The sequence below is a fragment of the Poecilia mexicana genome, unplaced genomic scaffold, assembly GCF_051168715.1.
Source record: "Poecilia mexicana isolate PSO_F unplaced genomic scaffold, ASM5116871v1 scaffold_21, whole genome shotgun sequence".
NCBI classification, from domain to species: Eukaryota; Metazoa; Chordata; class Actinopteri; order Cyprinodontiformes; family Poeciliidae; genus Poecilia; species Poecilia mexicana.
Window position 1 is genome coordinate 22360941 of NW_028263390.1, and position 16782 is coordinate 22377722.

Consider the following 16782-nt stretch of genomic DNA (forward strand, 5'->3'; position numbering starts at 1 on the left):
TTCTTAATCAAATCCTAATGAGTCAAATTGAAAGTGTCATGGAGTCATCAGCCTCATGACATTAACACTGACATGAAAAATAATATTGAATAAATAAATATATATCAAATCTAATTACAAAACATAAATAAGTGATAAGAACTTTACTGTTATGGTTTGTAAGATATATTTATTCTCAGTAGTAGATGTGGTCTCACCAAACCCAGGCACTTCGACAATATTATTTTACCTTTTATCTGGAAATAGTGTCTTAATTATTGCTCTAAAGGTCTTGCAATACAAGTTTATTCCTCTATTTACTTTAGTTTCTTAGTTTATTCTTGCATTTTGTTCTTCATTAATTTCCAGTTAGTTTCAGTTGATTAGTATTATCCTCTCTTTTAGTTTCTTTCCTGTTAGATTTATTTTATCGTTTATTGACCATCATTAATCTTCACTCATCACCTGCTGCGCCGCCTAATCGTCATGTTTCACATCATGTGTTGATTTTTCACTGTTCAGCGTCGGATTCTCTGTTTTTATGCCATAATTCACATCTAGTTCGTCGCTCCGTTTTATGTCCCGCTTCTCCTGTTTCAGAGTTTTGCGCGATATGCGCGTCGTTTTTTATTTTATTTTATTTTTAACCTCCTAAGGTGCAGGGCGGTCGGAAAACGTATCGATGGGGAAAAGGCAGACCGACATAAACCTTTTAAAACAACGGAAACAATTTCTGATTCTGATTATTGAAATTTAAAAGTGCTGTGGTTCCGTTGTTCTATCACACCCGTTTCATACCGGACCACTTACAGCACCGGTGTTAAAATGAACGCTCTCTGTGGTGTCACCATGGAGGGATTTCTTTATTTAAATGGGTTCATTTTTCAGAGGGACACACAGTGAAGGTATAGTGATTTTAGGAATTACATGTTTATAAGAGCGATTTTCTGTTGTCCTTCCATGGAAGCGGGCAGCTTTCAAACGGAAATAAAACACTTTTTAATATAAGTTGATGCTTTGACACGACCAAAACATATGTACAAAAATCCTCAACAAAACATAAAATATTTAAAAATCAGACACCAGACAAAGTGAATCACAGAAACGTCATCAGGAAATCAGGAAGAAGTTTCACAAATCCCAAGCATGATTTTAAATATTCTGCTATTAGAGCAGAATAATCTAGTCCAGGTTTGAAATGTGTTGTAGTTTTTAAACTAGAGTTGATTAAAGATGCGGAAAGTAGTGAAAAATTAAGTGGAATCGCCCTTTAGCTATTGGAAACTAGAACGCATGCGCTTCTTTTCTGCAAAACGTTTTACAGTCATTGGTCAAGAACACGGGAGCTAGAATTCTGATTGGCAGACATCTTTGTCTTTTATCTACAGTTTAGTTGAGGCGGGCCGTTTGGTCCAATGCTCGCCTTGCTTGAAAAGCCGGAAGTCTGGCCCCCAGACGGAGCTCTTTAAGCCCGGAGCGGTTTGGTTGAGCAGTTTGGTTGAGCGGACCATGAAGATTGGTTGAGATGGACCGTTTGGTCAAAAGCCGGAAATCCGGACCCCGAACGGAGCTCTTTAAGTTCTGTGTAAACCTCAGGCTCCACCTCCAGCTGCAGATTGGACTTTGCTTCTATCAACCTCAAATAAATGTCCTACAGTAAAGCTGGTGCACAGCGACAGGCATTAAACGTGTTGCAGTCATGGGAGCGATGGAGGTTTTTCTCCAGTCATTCAGCCCAGTTTCAGTTTTAGGGACTGTGGTTTTAATCCTCATTGGGTTTCACTTCATTCTCTCTAAATCCAGGCCTCAGGGCCACAGACAGGGACCCCCAGGACCAAAACCGCTTCCCATCGTTGGCAACCTGCTGCAGATGGATGTGAAGAGACTTGACCAAGCACTCATGAAGGTGAGGCACAACATATTTTTTTTGCAATTTACCTTCTTTTAAACTATTACATATCCTTTTTTTTATCCATGCTTACACAGAACAAAAAAATGTTACACTAAAAAATGCGTTGCAAGGAAAATGTTGCGAAGTCTTAAAAAGGAACAATAAAAGTGATTTTTTTCAGTCTGGGTCTGGTATGACCCTTTAGGACAAAAAAAATTGGGCCACTGTTACACTAAGATCTGATTAAATTAAACTGATCAACTGGGGCTTTGAGAAGACAGAGCATACCCACAAACAAATACTGAAACACTGCTGCAGGAGTAGAAAAGTAAAAAGTTAATGGTTCAGGGTGCCTTCCAGAAAACCTGCTAAGTATGATGGTAGAGCACAGGGGCAGTCCACCAGCAGCCCACCGTGTTTTTGTGTTAAAAAATGTGGAAAATACAAAAAGTGTCAGCAGTCATTGTACATTGGAAATAATAGCGTGTGAAGCTGATGGGCAGGTACAGAGAGGGTGCAACAGGTGAGAACTCCTTCGCACCTGATTGTGTCATCTATAAACCTAGCTTAATCTGCCATTACTGTTTCTGGTGTATAAAATTTTTTTGCAAGGCTTAGCCTGGTGGGGGAGTAAAGCCTGGTGACCCGCCAGGCTTATGACATGTTGGGGTAAAACCATGATGGCAGCAGTAGCTCCTATAGTGGCCTTATCTAGGAACAAAACACAACTAAGCAGATCTGAGCCAGTCTTCAAATCTATAAGGTGAAAGAGACACAATGTTAAGCAAAGAAAAGATATTTACTGACATATGAAGAACCTCGTTCCTGAGAAATGAATTAATTTGCATTTTCTTTATTCACACCTGGTTTCATCATAGCTTTCTAAGACGTATGGATCTGTGTTCACTGTCCACATGGGACCAACGAAGACAGTGGTCCTGACAGGGTATAAGACAGTGAGAGAAGCATTTGTCAGCTATGCTGAGGAGTTTGGAGAACGGGAAGCACCCACCGTGTTTAAAGAAGCAAACATGCATCACGGTACAGAATCTTTACAAATTCACATGTAGAGAAGTTAGTTTACTGACTTTTCTCATTTAACTGTGTTAAACAGGTATTGTATTTTCCAATGGAGACTCCTGGAAGGAAATGCGCCGCTTTGCTTTGACCAACCTAAAGGACTTTGGGATGGGAAAGAAAGTATGTGAGGAGAAAATCATTGAGGAATGTCACTTCCTCATCCAGAAGTTAAAGGAGTTTAAAGGTAACAGCAGAGAGGAAGAAGATGTTATTGCTACTGTTGGCAGATTTCACCATGAGAACTTTGTTCTTTAATCTGAGGCATTATACTTAACTGCTGGTCAGAGCTATTCTTTGCAGTTCAGCTTCAAAGCAAAACAATTCTCTTAATAAATAGAGCCAATGTGTGAATAATGCTTTTCTGGTTTCTTTGTTGCAGGTGAAGCTTTTGATTTGTCCCAACATATGAACAATGCAGTTAGTAATATAATCTGCTCCATGATCTATGGCAAAAGATTTGAATATGATGATCTAGAGTTCACTACAGTTGTAAATCGAACAAACCAAGTCATTCAACTGTTCAGCTCACCATCAATGCAGGTGTGATTGGACTGTTTAAAAGTATAAAATCTGTTAACATTGGACTGAACACAAGACCTAGAGAAGTCACAGTTTATGTTCTGTTCACCATCAGCTGTACAACATGTTCCCAAAGATTGGCAAACTGGTGTTTTCAGCCAGAAAGAAAATGAGAGATATAGTTGCTGCCAATAAACAACATCATCTGATGCTGCTGAACCGTTTGAAAGAGACCCTCAGTCCTCAGATGTGCAGAGGAGTTGCAGACGCTTTCCTCATCCGTCAACAGCAACACAAGGTCAGAACCTTCATTACCTTCCAGAGTAATGTTAAAAAATTACCTTGAATTCTTCCAGGATGCTCACAAGCTAATCAGCCACTGCTGGTGTTCAGGCCACCGGTTATGAATAACCATAAAGTAAACATCAAGCCTGAAACCATAAAGAAATGTGGTTTGTAGGAAACACAAACATTTGTGTGGGAAATGTTTGTGTATTGATGTTCCTGATATTCTCTGCACTGAGGACTAGCACAGCTGTTGACAGCTGGTTGCCATGGCAATGGGGTACTGAGTGGTTTAAAGTGGTTCTTCACCTGATTTACCGTCATTTGGTTTTTGTTGTGACTCACTGAAGCTGCTCTAGTTCCTAAAAGTTCAATGAACAATAAAAACTGGACTAATTGCCTTGTATTTATATGTTCAATGAATTGTCCAGTAAAAACATAACTTGGTTTAGTATTCTTTTGCAGGTTGAAAGAACAGACAGAAATCAATCTATTTGTAGATTTATTTCTAGAAAGAAAACAAGTTTACATATTGAAACTTCGGCTGATTTCTTAACTTTAAGCCACATTTAACAGAGAAATATAAGGTCACTTAGCCTTTGCATAGCCAAACATTGTTGTGACAAATTCAAGCACATCCTGATTTGGAACAGGATGGTTGTGGGCATATGATTCAATCTGTAGTAATGGTGCCAGCAGGAGCGCGTCACTATCTATAGCTGCTAATAGTCTCTGTCCTGTCCAGTAAATCAATGGTGCTCACCCTGGACGCATGACTGGCACACATGGTGCTCCAACCCGAAAGCTCCAACAGAATCGGCGCCTATGATCTCTCCATAATATATATCTATATCCACCTTTTTAATAAAATAATTCTTAATATACTACTATGATAGCTATTTTACTATAATATTTGACATACCTTCTACTTGGGCAAAGCAAATGCCGAAGTATTTGCTTGGGCATTTGCTTTGACTGAACATCGAACCGTTTTGGTTTTCTAAATATCAGCTGATATTCTGCAGGAATCTGGCATCACTGACAGTCACTACCACAACGACAACCTGCTGATTACAGTCATGAACCTGTTTGGTGCTGGAACTGAAACAACATCAACTACCCTGAGATGGGCATTCCTGTATATGGCCAAATATCCAAAAATACAAGGTCAGGAATATCTCCTTCGAGATGATGTAAAAATAGAACAATGTGCTACAGATCTTATGGTTTCTGCAGATTAAAGAATTGTTGTATCCTTGTCATTTATTGGCTTTGATCTTTCAGACCAGGTCCAGCAGGAGCTGAGGAACGTGATTGGAAGTCGCCAGGTTCAGGTTGAAGACAGACAGAACCTGCCTTTTACAGATGCCGTCATCCATGAGACACAGAGAGTGGCCAACATCGGTCCTTTGGCAATTCCTCACAGGACTAGCAAAGACGTCATGTTCCAAGGTCATTTTATTGAGAAGGTGAGAAATGAGGCTTGATGGTGCACTACCAACAGCTTTTCCCTATATTTCAACATACTGCATGTAAATGATGACTGATTTGTGTTTTTCAGGGAACTCCAGTAATTGCTGTTTTAACGTCCGTCCTGCAAGATGAGAGCCAATGGGAGAAACCGAACGTCTTTTATCCAGGCAACTTTCTCAGTAAAGATGGGAAGTTCCTCAAGCGAGACGCCTTCATGCCTTTTTCAGCAGGTTAGCCTGGTTATTGTTTTATTTAGATCCGTACTCTACAGCAGTGTTTCTCAATTCCGGTCCTCAGGCCCCCGTACCCTGCATGTTTTAGGTGTTTCCCTTCTGCTACACACCTGGATTGAATCTGTGGGTGATTAACAGGCTTCTGCAGTACTTGATGGCCATGCAATCATCTGAATCAGCTGTTCTGGAATAGAGGCACACCTAAAACATGCAGAGCAGGGGGGCCTGAGGACTGAAATTGAGAAGCACTGTTCTACAGGCATTGGCTGAGGATCTGTTTCTAACAGGTCGCAGGGCTTGTCCTGGAGAGAGTCTGGCCAGAATGGAGCTTTTCATCTTCTTCACCACGCTCCTGCAGCACTTCAGATTTTCTCCTCCACCTGGAGTTACAGAAGAAGAACTTGATCTAACTCCACGAGTTGGTGGTACTCTGAGCCCTCAACCTCACACGCTGTGTGTTACCCCTTTAAATTAAGGAGTGGCCCATTTGTGGAAAAACCCACTTTGGTCCCAGCAGCAGGAAGCGAAGGAGTTTCATGAAGGAAGGTCTGTAATGGAAACCTTAAATATCCGGGGCAATCCTGACCTCTCTGCAGAACAAAGAGAGGATCTCTGTTTCACCTGTCGTTCGTTTGGGCCACATCAGCGATACAACCTGAAACCTCGTCCTGCTGGCAGAGAAAAGGTCTGCTCCTCGCCCTTTGGAATGAAAAGCATCCATGGGACTGCATTGCATCTGCCCAGCCAAAGAAACAAACCTGATTTTATTCAGAACTCTGTAGAAGGAATCTTGCAATTACAGGTTCCCTAAGATTACCATCAACAAATCTATGATTTCTTACTTCAATGCATCTATCAATGCAGCAATTGATAAATAGACTAAGAATCAGTTCTACATAAGGTCATGGATATCCAATTCAGTCAAACTATAGAGCATTGCTTCATCAAAGTAAAGTTGTGTCTTTGCACTGTGAAATAGTATTTGGAATATATACAAAGTGTCAATTAGTCTGAATTAATCTTCATTCATTCAGACCTAACTGGCCTTGGGAACAAAACTCCTCAGTTCAATCCTTGGTCTTTAAGTATTCATACAAATTACTACAGATCTTTCTACGGGTTATTTCAGCTTTTATTCCTTCCATATTTCTCATATTGTTCTTTGAAACATATATGGCATATTTTGGTGCAAGTAAAAACTAATTAACAGTCTCCAAATGTATTTGTCTGAACAGATGGTTGCTTGATTTTGTGTTTATAGTAAAATCCACAGCAAAAAGGTTAATGAACTGTTAATGTTTTGCAAAGTAAATTGAAGCATGTCTGTTCATGTAATTAAAATCTTTACATTTCAGAGAAGAGGACGTCTTTCTCAGTCAGTTTTTTCAGTCTGACCTGCCAAGAACAACATACTTCTCCTCCTATATTTAATCTAAACCAAGTTGTTCTTTCAGGTCCAGCAGATCAAACATTAGTGAGAGAATCTGTTAGCGTTACTAAGAAATGATGAAATGCCTAAGATGTACAGTGATACCTATTCAAATTTAATAGTGAGTAATATTTGTCCTTTTTTTAATAACATATTAAGCCTTTCATTAATCTGAACTCAATCTAGTACAATGTGCTCTGTGGCTAATAGCAGCAGATCTGAGGATTTTCAAAAAGACTTTAAAGTTGAGCTGGACTGTCATTATTTCATTGTTGCATTGTTTCTCCTAATACTGCATGACATATTTTAATAAATTAACTAATCATCTCAAAAGCAGACCTTGAATGCTGCTTTTAAGGAAGATGTATGTTTGGATTCAATTGAACTAGTAGATTATCAGTGATTAATAAAGTAAACATTACTTTCAATCTACACCATTTATTCTATTTTACCCTAAAGGGGCAGCAAAGATGATCTACTTCTGAACCAAAGGTCTTTGCGGTGAACTCTTTGTTTCAACACATGCTGCTGATTCCAACAAAAATATTTCCACAAGCTTCTGTCCACTAGGTGGCAGCTGAGCAAACTAAAAACACCTTGCAGATCGTAAAATGTTTAAAGGAAATACAATTGTTTTTTGCAAACTATCAGCACATAGGAAAACCCTTTTGTTGCTACTCTATGCAGTTAGATGCTGTAATCTGCATCAGTAAGACGAGTTCAGGAAACCAGCACAAAATGTGAACGTTGAAAACTACTAATAATATAAAGTTACCTCTTGTTCAAAAACTTGCATTGCATTTGAATTCTATTTATAGGACAAAATGACTCATAACTTATCAAGAAAAACAACAAGACGGTATTTTTATTTTTTTGATTCAGTGTCAAACCAAACCTTTTCAGGAAAAACTGAGAAATATTTGTACTCTTGGTAACACTTTATTTGACGGGGTGTGAATAAGACTTTCATGACACTGTCATGAACATGACTAAGTCTCAATGACACTTTATGACTGTTGTCATTTGTTGTCTTTAAGACAACAAGAAGATCTCCCTGTTTTCAGAGCGTTTCAGGAAGGCTATAACGAAGGAGATGGCTGATTGTTGAAAGAACCTATTTTCTTAAGTTAAAGAATAAGTAATTCTGCTTTAGTTTTTCAATCAGTGAGTCATAGTTAGTTAAACCCTCTGTTTGAAGAATAAATAATCTTTTGTTTTATTCCAATGTACAAAGGGTTTGTTGTACAGCAATGATGGTAGTTATAAGTAGTTCAGTGTGTTTCACTTCACTTGAGGTAAGACAATATTAATATTAAAAGGGTTAATAATAATGACACTGTAATGATACTTAATGACATCTTCATAACTGTTGCTACTTGTTTCATTTGACATAAAAGGAATTATTAATGACTTATTAAATTATTTGATAGTGTAATAAATCTTAATGAAATATTTATTGTTGGTTCTACTTGTTTCGCTTTATTTCAGGTAGGGGAAATATTAATTACTGTTTTGTTACCGTTTTGTTTGATAGTGTAATAACAATGACATTATTATGACTACTATGATTCTTGGTTAATGTCAAGTTGTCATAACAAAGACATTTTGAATTAGGTCAACTTTGTATTAAAAGTGTCATGATTTACCGAATGACACTTTGGTAAATCATGAAGTGTCATGAAGACTTACTCATGTTCATGACAGGTGTTATGTCATGTTTATGACAGTGTCATGACTGACAGTCTTATTCACACCCAGTCAAATAAAGTGTTCCCGTACTCTTCAAACACTGAAGGTGCTACGAGGGCTAATGTGTTGGCCAGAAACCAGCTTGATCTAAAAAACACATCAACTGTGGAAATACTGGGGCAGAGTGACCTCAGCACTGACTGCATTCAGTGTCCAGAGTCACTGAGTCCTGCAAACAAGTCACTAATGTTCTTATTATTACTCAGGCATCTGAGAAAAGCTGCTAAAACACACAGCTGTACAAGTGAAATGAAGATACCTCAGAGAATTCAGCTTACAAGGGAAGGAAAATGATCTGGGCAAAAATAAACATTCATGTTGAGCAACAAGAATATCAAAATTTACTGTAAATCTTTAACTTTGCAGCTCTATTAAACTTTAAACTAAATAAATTATGGTCAGCTGGTTCAGAACAGTCTAAACATGTTTGCATAAGATGCAGTAAAAGAATCTCAGCCTGGATAGATTTTTTCCCCTTAAGACAGAAAAATAGAAGTTATCACAGTAGAATAACACAATATTAAAACTTGCAAAATATCAGAGAGATAAAATTATGCAATTTAAAAGAACTGCAAAATAAGATTAAGTTGTTAACTTTAAAGTAAAAAACTGTAAAATGTTGGGCTGGCTGTAATAACCCACATGTGGAGGCCTTAGTCGTCGATGTGACCGTCACAGATTGGAGTCTCGGCCTGATGACCTTTGCCTCATGTCTCCCTCTCAAATGAAGGCTGCACTAAGCAAATAAAACTTTTAAAAAAGGTGTAAAATATTGCAACTTCAAGGATCATAAAACATCTTAAGAAACATTTACCTCGTTAAGTTTATGGTGTTTTTAAAGCTTTTAAAGATCAGAAATGTTTTCAACTAAAGTTTTAAATTTTTAAAAACTTAAAATGCGTTGCAAAGAAAATGTTGCGAAGTCTTAAAAAGGAACAATAAAAGTGATTTTTTCAGTCTGAGTCTGGTGTGACTCTTTAGACATCAGTGCTTTTATTTTGAAGGTGTAGAACCCTGGTGCTGTGTAAGATCATGTCTCCAAGAAAACAAAACATCTTCTGTCTGGTTTCAATGGAGTGGAGCAACAGATCTAATCAACCAGCCAAACTACATGCAATGATCCATCTGGCAAAAGTTAATATAAATCTATAAGGACCACAAGAACCTTCAGGGCTCATTTTGTTTTAGTTTCTTAATATGCACAGCGTACTTGGGTAAGCTGGACTGTCATTATTTCATTGTTGCATTGTTTCTCCTAATACTGCATGACATGTTTTAATAAATTAACTAATCATCTCAAAAGCAGACCTTGAATACTGCTTTCAAGGAAGATGTATGTTTGGATTCAACTGAACTAGTATATTATCAGTGATTAGTAAAGTAAATATTACTTTTCAAACTATACCACTTATTTTATTTTACCACAAAGGGGCAGCAAAGATAATCTACTTCTGAACCGCAGATCTTTGTGAAGAACTCTTTGTTGCAACACATGCTGCTGATTCCAACAAAAATATTAGAAAATGCTGCATCTGTCTACTAGGTGGCAGCTGAGAAAGATCAGATCATAAAATGTCTACAGAAAATACAATTGTTTGTTGCAAAATGTCGCCAGGTTGGACAAACCTTTTATTAGTACTCTATGCAGTTACATGCTGTAATCTGCATCACTGAGACAAGTTCAGGAAACAAATAGAAAATGAAGGTTTAGGAAAAGGTTAATTGAACATTGAAAAATACTAATAATATAACCTGTAGTTTAAAAACTTGCATTCCATCTAAATTCTATCTATGGGACAAAATGACACATAACTTACCAAGAAAAACAACAGGATGGGTATTTTTAGTGTTAAAACCTTTTCAGGAAAAACTGAGAATCATTTGAACTCTTCAAACACTGAAGGTGCTACGAGGGCTAATGTGTTGGCCAGAAACCAGCTTGATCTAAAAAACACATCAACTGTGGAAATACTGGGGCAGAGTGACCTCAGCACTGACTGCATTCAGTGTCCAGAGTCACTGAGTCCTGCAAACAAGTCACTAATATTCTTATTATTACTCAGGCATCTGAGAAAAGCTGCTAAAACACACAGCTGTACAAGTGAAATGAAGATACCTCAGAGAATTCAGCTTACAAGGGAAGGAAAATGATCTGGGCAAAAATAAACATTCATGTTGAGCAACAAGAATATCAAAGTTTACTGTAAATCTTTAACTTTACAGCTCTATTAAACTTTAAACTAAATAAATTATGGTCAGCTGGTTCAGAACAGTCTAAACATGTTTGCATAAGATGCAGTAAAAGAATCTCAGCCTGGATAGATTTTTTCCCCTTAAGACAGAAAAATAGAAGTTATCACAGTAGAATAACACAATATTAAAACTTGCTAAATATCAGAGAGATAAAATTATGCAATTTAAAAGAACTGAAAAATAAGATTAACTTGGCAAAAGTTAATATAAATCTATAAGGACCACAAGAGCATTCAGGGCTCATTTTGTTTTAGTTTCTTAATATGCACAGCTTACTTCTTTTGTTTCTGTCATATGATATGAAATACTGCAAATACATTTTCTTGGAAAAAACGTAATGTTCCAAACTGCCTGCTGTAAACCTCAGGCTCCACCTCCAGCTGCAGATTGGACTTTGCTTCTATCAACCTCAAATAAATGTCCTACAGTAAAGCTGGTGCACAGCGACAGGCATTAAACGTGTTGCAGTCATGGGAGCGATGGAGGTTTTTCTCCAGTCATTCAGCCCAGTTTCAGTTTTAGGGACTGTGGTTTTAATCCTCATTGGGTTTCACTTCATTCTCTCTAAATCCAGGCCTCAGGGCTACAGACAGGGACCACCAGGACCAAAACCCCTTCCCATCGTTGGCAACCTGCTGCAGCTGGATGTGAAGAGACTTGACCAAGCACTCATGAAGGTGAGGCACAACATACTTTTTTTTGCAATTTACCTTCTTTGAAACTATTACATATCCTTTTTTTATCCATGCTTACACAGAACAAAAAAAATTGGGCCACTGTTACACTAAGATCTGATTAAATTAAACTGATCAACTGGGGCTTTGAGAAGACAGAGCATACCCACAAACAAATACTGAAACACTGCTGCAGGAGTAGAAAGTAAAAAGTTAATGGTTCAGGGTGCCCTCCAGAAAACCTGCTAAGTATGATGGTAGAGCACAGGGGCAGTCCACCAGCAGCCCACCGTGTTTTTGTGTTAAAAAATGTGGAAAATACAAAAAGTGTCAGCAGTCATTGTACATTGGAAATAATAGCGTGTGAAGCTGATGGGCAGGTACAGAGAGGGTGCAACAGGTGCACCTGATTGTGTCATCTATAAACCTAGCTTAATCTGCCATTACTGTCACTGTTTCTGGTGTATAAATTTTTTTGCAAGGCTTAGCCTGGTGGGGGAGTAAAGCCTGGTGACCCGCCAGGCTTATGACATGTTGGGGTAAAACCATGATGGCAGCAGTAGCTCCTATAGTGGCCTTATCTAGGAACAAAACACAACTAAGCAGATCTGAGCCAGTCTTCAAATCTATAAGGTGAAAGAGACACAATGTTAAGCAAAGAAAAGATATTTACTGACATATGAAGAACCTCGTTCCTGAGAAATGAATTAATTTGCATTTTCTTTATTCACACCTGGTTTCATCATAGCTTTCTAAGACGTATGGATCTGTGTTCACTGTCCACATGGGACCAACGAAGACAGTGGTCCTGACAGGGTATAAGACAGTGAGAGAAGCATTTGTCAGCTATGCTGAGGAGTTTGGAGAACGGGAACCATCCACCGTGTTTAAAGAAGCAAACATGCATCACGGTACAGAATCTTTACAAATTCACATGTAGAGAAGTTAGTTTACTGACTTTTCTCATTTAACTGTGTTAAACAGGTATTGTATTTTCCAATGGAGACTCCTGGAAGGAAATGCGCCGCTTTGCTTTGACCAACCTAAAGGACTTTGGGATGGGAAAGAAAGTATGTGAGGAGAAAATCATTGAGGAATGTCACTTCCTCATCCAGAAGTTAAAGGAGTTTAAAGGTAACAGCAGAGAGGAAGAAGATGTTATTGCTACTGTTGGCAGATTTCACCATGAGAACTTTGTTCTTTAATCTGAGGCATTATACTTAACTGCTGGTCAGAGCTATTCTTTGCAGTTCAGCTTCAAAGCAAAACAATTCTCTTAATAAATAGAGCCAATGTGTGAATAATGCTTTTCTGGTTTCTTTGTTGCAGGTGAAGCTTTTGATTTGTCCCAACATATGAACAATGCAGTTAGTAATATAATCTGCTCCATGATCTATGGCAAAAGATTTGAATATGATGATCTAGAGTTCACTACCATTGTAAATCGAACAAACCAAGTCATTCAACTTTCAGGCTCGCCTTCAATACAGGTGTGATTGGACTGTTTAAAAGCATAAAATCTGTTAACATTGGACTGAACACAAGACCTAGAGAAGTCACAGTTTATGTTCTGTTCACCATCAGCTGTACAACATGTTCCCAAAGATTGGCAAACTGGTGTTTTCAGCCAGAAAGAAAATGAGAGATATAGTTGCTGCCAATAAACAACATCATCTGATGCTGCTGAACCGTTTGAAAGAGACCCTCAGTCCTCAGATGTGCAGAGGAGTTGCAGACGCTTTCCTCATCCGTCAACAGCAACACAAGGTCAGAACCTTCATTACCTTCCAGAGTAATGTTAAAAAATTACCTTGAATTCTTCCAGGATGCTCACAAGCTAATCAGCCACTGCTGGTGTTCAGGCCACCGGTTATGAATAACCATAAAGTAAACATCAAGCCTGAAACCATAAAAAAATGTGGTTTGTAGGAAACACAAACATTTGTGTGGGAAATGTTTGTGTATTGATGTTCCTGATATTCTCTGCACTGAGGACTAGCACAGCTGTTGACAGCTGGTTGCCATGGCAATGGGGTACTGAGTGTTTTAAAGTGGTTCTTCACCTGATTTACTGTCATTTGGTTTTTGTTGTGACTCACTGAAGCTGCTCTAGTTCCTAAAAGTTCAATGAACAATAAAAACTGGACTAATTGCCTTGTATTTGTAAGTCATCAAGTAGGATAAAATACTTCAAAAAGTATATAATAGAATGTCTCCTTCAGTGTTATATCAAGTTTAATGAATTGTCCAGTAAAAATATAAATTGGTTTAGTATTCTTTTGCAGGTTGAAAGAACAGACAGAAATCAACCTATTTGTAGGTTTATTTCTAGAAAGAAAACAAGTTTACATATTGAAACTTCGGCTGATTTCTTAACTTTAAGCCACATTTAACAGAGAAATATAAGGTCACTTAGCCTTTGCATAGCCAAACATTGTTGTGACAAATTCAAGCACATCCTGATTTGGAACAGGATGGTTGTGGGCATATGATTCAATCTGTAGTAATGGTGCCAGCAGGAGCGCGTCACTATCTATAGCTGCTAATAGTCTCTGTCCTGTCCAGTAAATAAATGGTGCTCACCCTGGACGCATGACTGGCACACATGGGTGCTCCAACCCTGAAGCTCCAACAGAATCGGCGCCTATGATCTCTCCATAATATATATCTATATCCACCTTTTTCACACCACTAATAAAAATCATTCTTAATATACTACTATGATAGCTATTCTACTACAATATTTTACATACCTTCTACTTGGACTAAGCAAATGTGAAAGTACTTTAGGATAGCATGCGTTAGCCTTTGACTGAATATCGAACCATTTTGGTTTTCTAAATATCAGCTGATCTTCTGCAGGAATCTGGCATCACTGACAGTCACTACCACAACGACAACCTGCTGGTTACAGTCATGAACCTGTTTGGTGCTGGAACTGATACAACATCAACTACCCTGAGATGGGCATTCCTGTATATGGCCAAATATCCAAAAATACAAGGTCAGGAATATCTCTGTTGGGATCTGTGTTTTCTGTGTGGTTTTTTGGGTTTTTCTGTGTTAGTCCAGTTTCCCCTGTGAATCTGTCTTCCCTGTTTGCTCCCAGCTGTATCCAGTTCCCTGATTACCTTCCTGTTGTCTGTGTCTGTTCCTGTGCTGCCAGTGATTTTCAGTTGTTTCTCCTGGTTTGACATTAAATTATCTTCTTCATCATGACTACCTGGGATTCCCGGCGTCTTTCTCACCGCTCTAATCAACACACCATGACAATCTCCTTCGAGATGATGTAAAAATAGATCAATGTGCTACAGATCTTATGGTTTCTGCAGATTAATTAAAGAATTGTTGTATCCTTGTCATTTATTGGCTTTGATCTTTCAGACCAGGTCCAGCAGGAGCTGAGGAACGTGGTTGGAAGTCGCCAGGTTCAGGTTGAAGACAGACAGAACCTGCCTTTTACAGACGCCGTCATCCATGAGACACAGAGAGTGGCCAGCATCTCTCCTTTCGCAGTTCCTCACAGGACTAGCAAAGACGTCACGTTCCAAGGTCATTTTATTGAGAAGGTGAGAAATGAGGCTTGATGGTGCACTCCAACATCTTTTCCCTATATTTCAACATACTGCATGTAAATGATGACTGATTTGTGTTTTTTAGGGAACTCCAGTAATTGCTGTTTTAACGTCCGTCCTGCAAGATGAGAGCCAATGGGATAAACCGAACGTCTTTTATCCAGGCAACTTTCTCAGTAAAGATGGGAAGTTCCTCAAGCGAGACGCCTTCATGCCTTTTTCAGCAGGTTAGCCTGGTTATTGTTTTATTTAGATCCGTACTCCACAGGCATTGGCTGAGGATCTGTTTCTAACAGGTCGCAGGGCTTGTCCTGGAGAGAGTCTGGCCAGAATGGAGCTTTTCATCTTCTTCACCACGCTCCTGCAGCACTTCAGATTTTCTCCTCCACCTGGAGTTACAGAGGAAGAACTTGATATAACTCCACGAGTTGGTGGTACTATGAGCCCTCAACCTCACACACTGTGTGTTACCCCTTTAAATTAAGGAGTGGCCTATTTGTGGAAAAACCCACTTTGGTCCCAGCAGCAGGAAGCGAAGGAGTTTCATGAAGGAAGGTCTGTAATGGAAACCTTAAAAATCCAGGGCAATCATGACCCCTTTGCAGAACAAAGAGAGGATCTCTCTTTCACCTGTCGTTCGTTTGTGCAACATCAACGATACAACCTGAAACCTCCTCCTACTGGCAGAGAAAAGGTCTGCTCCTCGCCCTTTGGAATGAAAAGCATCCATGGGACTGCATTGCATCTGCCCAGCCAAAGAAACAAACCTGATTTTATTCAGAATTCTGTAGAAGGAATCTTGCAATTACAGGTTCCCTAAGATTACCATCAACAAATCTATGATTTCTTACTTCAATGCATCTATCAATGCAGCAATTGATAAATAGACTAAGAATCAGTTCTACATAAGGTCATGGATATCCAATTCAGTCAAACTATAGAGCATTGCTTCAAAGTAAAGTTGTGTCTTTGCACTGTGAAATAGTACTTGGAATATATACAAAGTGTCAATTAGTCTGAATTAATCTTCATTCATTTAGACCTAACTGGCCTTGGGAACAAAACTCCTCAGTTCAATCCTTGGTCTTTAAGTATTCATACAAATTACTACAGATCTTTCTACGGGTTATTTCAGCTTTTATTCCTTCCATATTTCTCATTGTTCTTTGAAACATATATGGCATATTTTGGTGCAAGTAAAAACTAACACTCTCCAAATGTATTTGTCTGAACAGATGGTTGCTTGATTTTGTGTTTATAGTAAAATCCACAGCAAAAAGGTTAATGAACTGTTAATGTTTTGCAAAGTAAATTGAAGCATGTCTGTTCATGTAATTAAAATCTTTACATTTCAGAGAAGAGGACGTCTTTCTCAATCAATTTTTTCAGTCTGACCTGCCAAGAACAACATACTTCTCCTATATTTAATATAGACAATGGTTCTTAACCTTTTTTGAGGTACCAAACCCACCAGTTTCATATGCACATTCACTGAACCCTTCTGCAGTGATAAATAAAATTAGTTAGGTACCCCCTATTATCCCATGATCACCAAGTCTTCTTAAAAGGTAGAGTCTCTGAGAACAGTTCTTCAAGATATAGTCAGTGTTTTCAGCAAAGTTGAGCTGAGTGTCCAGGAACG

The 16782-nt window shown here is 38.5% G+C and overlaps 2 protein-coding genes across 2 annotated transcripts; both read left to right on the forward strand.

Moving 5' to 3' along the window:
• Positions 1 to 1434: 1434 nt before the first annotated feature.
• On the forward strand, positions 1435 to 6819 carry LOC148153122 (cytochrome P450 2K4-like). The gene is made up of 9 exons (XM_088002015.1): positions 1435 to 1885; positions 2749 to 2911; positions 2985 to 3134; positions 3330 to 3490; positions 3585 to 3767; positions 4780 to 4921; positions 5039 to 5223; positions 5316 to 5457; positions 5748 to 6819. Exons 1-9 carry the CDS (start codon positions 1679 to 1681, stop codon positions 5933 to 5935), a joined length of 1521 nt encoding a protein of 506 aa, XP_087858141.1. The 5' UTR covers positions 1435 to 1678; the 3' UTR covers positions 5936 to 6819.
• Positions 6820 to 11253: 4434 nt separating this feature from the next.
• Positions 11254 to 16499, forward strand: LOC106906945 (cytochrome P450 2K4-like). Its single transcript, XM_088002016.1, has 9 exons — positions 11254 to 11568; positions 12314 to 12476; positions 12550 to 12699; positions 12895 to 13055; positions 13150 to 13332; positions 14428 to 14569; positions 14950 to 15134; positions 15226 to 15367; positions 15437 to 16499. Exons 1-9 carry the CDS (start codon positions 11362 to 11364, stop codon positions 15622 to 15624), a joined length of 1521 nt encoding a protein of 506 aa, XP_087858142.1. The 5' UTR covers positions 11254 to 11361; the 3' UTR covers positions 15625 to 16499.
• Positions 16500 to 16782: the final 283 nt, after the last annotated feature.